General features: G+C 34.8%; 1 protein-coding gene across 1 annotated transcript; it reads left to right on the forward strand.

The window, feature by feature from the left end:
• The first annotated feature begins 993 nt into the window (after positions 1–993).
• Positions 994–4954, forward strand: LOC107795225 (caffeic acid 3-O-methyltransferase-like). Its single transcript, NM_001325602.1, is given in 4 exon segments — positions 994–1500; positions 2852–3162; positions 3946–4010; positions 4384–4954. Coding segments are annotated over 4 exon segments (1095 nt in total). The 5' UTR covers positions 994–1078; the 3' UTR covers positions 4681–4954.
• The last annotated feature ends 253 nt before the right edge of the window (positions 4955–5207 follow it).

Genomic DNA, 5207 nt, shown 5'->3' on the forward strand with positions numbered 1-5207 from the left:
TTATTTTAACACAAGCTAATTATATGTTTATATGCTGGTTAGGTGAAGTAAAGCATGTTATATGAGGAAAGTACGAAGAAAATGTGCCAATTGTCGTGTACAGCAAAGCAGCCAGCACAAGCAAATTCGCACTTGATAAGTGGCTAAGTCCACTTTCTAGTGGACCTAGTGGTTCACTAACTTTTACCAAAAAGGCAATAATTTGCAATTCAAAAAGAAAAAAGGAAAAAAGAAAACTAGACAGACTTTAACACACCAACTCCCACAGGAAGCAACAATGCAACTCACAAAAGGAAACCGAGTTTTTCCGCGACGGATCTAGAATTTGGGTTCATTCTTTACGCTTTTTCGTATTAAACTCATTATATTTGTATAATTATGGGTTTATATTTTTTATTTATTGTAATTTTTGTAAAATTTTATATATAAGTGTATACTCCACGTCTCCGGATACTACATTAGCCTCTAGGGTTCTTAATACTCTTGTTAAATTGTCCAGGCTCCAAACGCATGTTCGTTTCAATTTTAACGGATGTTTCCGAACAACTCCAAATGTTCAATGTTAGGTGTGTTTGGTGTTAAGCTTCCGTCCTAGGTTAATAGAATAGATAATTGTTGTTTCTTATATAGTTTTGAACAATCGTCGCCATAAACTAATTTTTAGGATGGAAGCTAATTTTTAGGATGGAGTACAGCCTAAGGTTAAAATATAACTATAAAAAATATCCATAAAAGGTGAAATTTAATTAGTAACATGAAAAGATAAAACTAGTGTTATCGGTCAAACTTTCAAAAGAGAAAGAAATAACTAGACAAACTTCAACAACCAACCTGCCCAACATGCTACTGTGCAATTGAAAAATAAACAAAAGAGAACCAGACAATATTTCAACCAATATTCCATCAAGAAAACCAATTATGACAATTCTTAACCAAAGTCACAACTAACACTTATAAAAAGCACTAACTCAACTGTACATGATTGTGAAGCCTAACAAAAACACTCTAAAAGGAAAAGACTACGAGAATAATTACACTACAACTCTTATAGCTAATTCTTGTCTCAAGATTTTCAGCTATGGAATCCTCAACCAAAAGCCAAATACCAACACAATCAGAAGAAGAGCGTAACTGCACATATGCCATGCAACTATTGTCATCTTCAGTCCTCCCCTTTGTGTTGCATTCAACAATTCAATTGGAAGTTTTTGAGATATTAGCCAAATCTAATGACACTAAACTTTCTGCTTCTCAAATTGTTTCTCAAATTCCTAACTGCAAGAATCCTGATGCAGCTACTATGTTAGATAGGATGCTTTATGTCTTGGCTAGTTACTCGTTGTTTACTTGTTCCATTGTTGAGGATGAAGAAAATAATGGGGGCCAGAAAAGAGTGTATGGTTTGTCACAAGTGGGAAAATTCTTTGTTAGAGATGAAGATGGTGCATCAATGGGGCCACTTTTGGCTTTGCTTCAAGATAAAGTATTCATAAACAGCTGGTAAGTTTTGTCCTACTGTGTATTCTTTTTGCAGTGGCTGTATTGATTGGTTGCCTTTTTCACAAGACAAGATTCTTAAGTTTTATTACTTGTCGATTTATGTTAGTCGTATGTGCTAGTGTTATTATTCTCCATCTGATCCTTTTATTGGTCACTTTACCTAAAAATATTGTTACAAAACATTTGTCCTTCTAGAAAATCAGGTATTATTAATTTTTCAATTCCATCTTTATTACTCCAATAGTGAATATGGTTATTAATTAGTGTTTTAAGGAAGATGTAAGGATAATTTAATCAAATAGGATTTATTATTAATGTTGTCAAAGATTCTGGTGGATGGATCGGAGAAGATTTCTTCATCTTAATCAGAGTTTGATGTTCGAGCCACAGGAATGAATTTGTTTTTAATAGGGAGTATTTTCTCTTTGAATAGACCTTACACAATAAAAGGACAACCCGGTACACTAAGCTTCCGTTATGCGCGGGGTTCGGGGAAGGACCGCATCACCAGGTCTATTGTACGCAGCGTTACCCAACGTGAATCTAAATTAATGAGACTAAAAAATGGAACCCAACACCAGTGAAAACCAAAAAAAGAAGCAAACTTTAGTGGATGGCTTGGAAAGATCTTTCTTCTTGAATAACTTGGAGCGCTATATATTAAGGCGTCGCAGCCGTTAGATACTTTCAAGAAGAAAGCTAAAAAATGTTTTAAAGTTACGGCGCTAGAATAATGAAATTTCTCTATATATATAATTCAAAAGTTAATAATTTATTCTCTTAACTTAAATCTATATTATAAAACTATATTAAGTAACTTCTGCCTAATTTATAATATACAACTAATGTTTTGAGAAAACAAAATAACAACAACATCAAACCCAATGAAATCCCACAAGTAGAGTTTGGGGAGGATAGTGTGTACGGAGACCTTACCCCTACCTTATAAAGTTAAAGAGGCTGTTTTCGAAAGACTCTCGGCTCAAGAACATTAAAAATTTGAGAAAACAAAATATAAATTCAAAACCTATATTAAGTGTATAATCCATGGTATATTATATTGGCTTAGTAATCTGAAATGAAAGATTTATGTTTGACTCCTCTAAACTTGTTTTTAATGCAAAAGAGGCACAACATATATATTATAAGTATCTTTTTTTGGTTTCCCACTGTGGCCGCTAAATTCGGATTCGCTGGAAGTGTCACATTGTTGGAGATGGGGGCAACGCTCACAACAAAGACGATTCTATAATTAGTGTTCGAACCTGAAATTTTAGTTAAAGATAAAGAAGTACTTACCATAATGGTAGATATGATCATATCTGACTCTCTTTCTAATTTCAAATTACAGGTTTGAACTAAAAGATGCAGTTCTTGAAGGAGGAGTTCCATTTGACAGGGTACACGGTGTGCATGCATTTGAATATCCAAAATCGGACCCAAAATTCAATGATGTTTTCAACAAGGCAATGATCAATCACACAACTGTAGTCATGAAAAAAATACTTGAAAATTACAAAGGTTTTGAGAACCTTAAAACTTTGGTTGATGTTGGAGGTGGTCTTGGAGTTAACCTCAAGATGATTACATCTAAATACCCCACAATTAAGGGCACTAATTTTGATTTGCCACATGTTGTTCAACATGCCCCTTCCTATCCTGGTACCTTCTCTCGTTCTTATTTTGTTGTTTATTATATTTACTTCGATCATCAGGTCTAGGTCTGTCAAGTTAAATTCGTTCTCAAAAAAGTTTATTAAGGTTTTGAACTCCATCACCTATTGCTTTAGGATTTTGAGTTGTATGCTCTGAGTCTTGCGCATGGTATCATAGTCAATTTATTTAAGCTCGTTATTGCACTTGTGAATTCTATTATATAAGGAGTAAGCCTTACCAAAAAGGAGCGAAAATATTTTCCAAAACTCTTTTTAAACCTTCCTCACCCCATTCCCCTCTCCCCTCTCCCCCAACCCCACCCACCACCCCAACTCCCCCGTCTTAGTTTTTTTATTTATCCTGGACTTTCTTATATTTTATGCTTTCCTTTAATTGAACTCTTGTAACTAAACCATTTGCCCCCCACCCTATAGTGTTTGCCTAAATTTTATATTTTTCAAAATAATATTTTCTATTTACTAATTAAACATTAGAAAATATTTTTCGGATTTTTTTCCACTCACCAACCAAGCATGGGAAAATAGTGATAAAACTACTCATTTTTCAAAATAATATTTTCAAGGAAAACATTTTCCTTTATACCAAATACCCTTACTCTTGTATACAAATCTTCATGTCGATGATCTTGCAATATATATACATGTATATGTATGATTTGCTAAACCACATGAACAAAATGGTTGAGCTCTGCGAATTGTGATATATGATTTGCTTATGTGTTGTGCACTATCAATTACTTAAATTAAACTTCATCTAATAATATTGCAGGGGTGGAACATGTTGGGGGAGATATGTTTGAAAGTGTTCCAGAAGGAGATGCTATTTTTATGAAGGTACGTCAAATTAATTGGAGGAGTCACATAGGTTTAGCAGAAAAGTGATAAATTATTTCTTGTTTTTTTTTTTAAAAAACGTTTACGGTTCAGTTCGCCAAATTGGAAACGGAGGTAGTAATAAATAGAAGTTGCACAAATAAAAAAAAAGTAGTTTTATTAATTTGGAAGCGGAATAACGTGCCAAAACGATTATTTTTTTTTATGACGGTGATGTCTGAGCCAGCTAACACGTACCTCGACTAATTCCACTAGCTACCTGCCATCTCCAATCAATACAGGTATCGGGTAACTAGATAAGAATAAGTCACCTATATAGTGTTTTTTGTATAACGTGCCAAAACGACTAAGATTTCAATGTTTCTTAATGAAGTGGATTCTTCATGACTGGAGTGATAGTCACAACCTCAAGTTGCTAAAGAACTGCTACAAGGCTCTACCAGACAATGGAAAGGTGATTGTTGTTGAGGCCATTTTACCAGTGAAACCAGACATTGACACCGCAGTGGTTGGCGTTTCGCAATGTGATTTGATCATGATGGCTCAAAATCCTGGAGGCAAAGAGCGATCGGAAGAGGAGTTTCGAGCCTTGGCTACTGAAGCTGGATTCAAAGGCGTTAACTTAATATGTTGTGTCTGTAATTTTTGGGTCATGGAATTCTGCAAGTAGATTTCTACTGTACATTGAGTTTCTACTACTCTTGAGTATCCATTTATGGCAATCTGGGACTGGAATTGCAGCTTAGTCCAGATTGAACATTGATATTCCTAATAATATTTCTATTATTTCCCTTGTTTATTTCTCTTGTATGAAAGGATGTCATTTTGAGTATTGATAATCATGTTCTCTAGGACAGAAATTGTAACTTTGTCCAACTTTATTGATATTCCTAGTAAGATTTATATGACATGTGTCTCTGGTTTGAGAAGAGTTTCAATATCTACAGACGGGCTCTTGCGAAAGCATCTCTCTTGGAAGTCAGTTTCCTCGCCATCTTAGTGGGACTGAGACGCTTGTGATTGACAAAGTAGGGGAGGTGAGTCTTGTCTCTATTCATATTTTGTTGTACTCGGAGAAGTGGTGACCCGAGAGTACATACTAGACGAAATGATGGTGGCTCCATACGGGGGATTGTCGGCTTCTTATGGGTGCATTAACTAGAAATTGGCAACAAAAATTGCAACTTAGTCCACATT

This window comes from Nicotiana tabacum, chromosome 23 (assembly GCF_000715075.1).
Source record: "Nicotiana tabacum cultivar K326 chromosome 23, ASM71507v2, whole genome shotgun sequence".
Lineage (NCBI taxonomy): Eukaryota > Viridiplantae > Streptophyta > Magnoliopsida > Solanales > Solanaceae > Nicotiana > Nicotiana tabacum.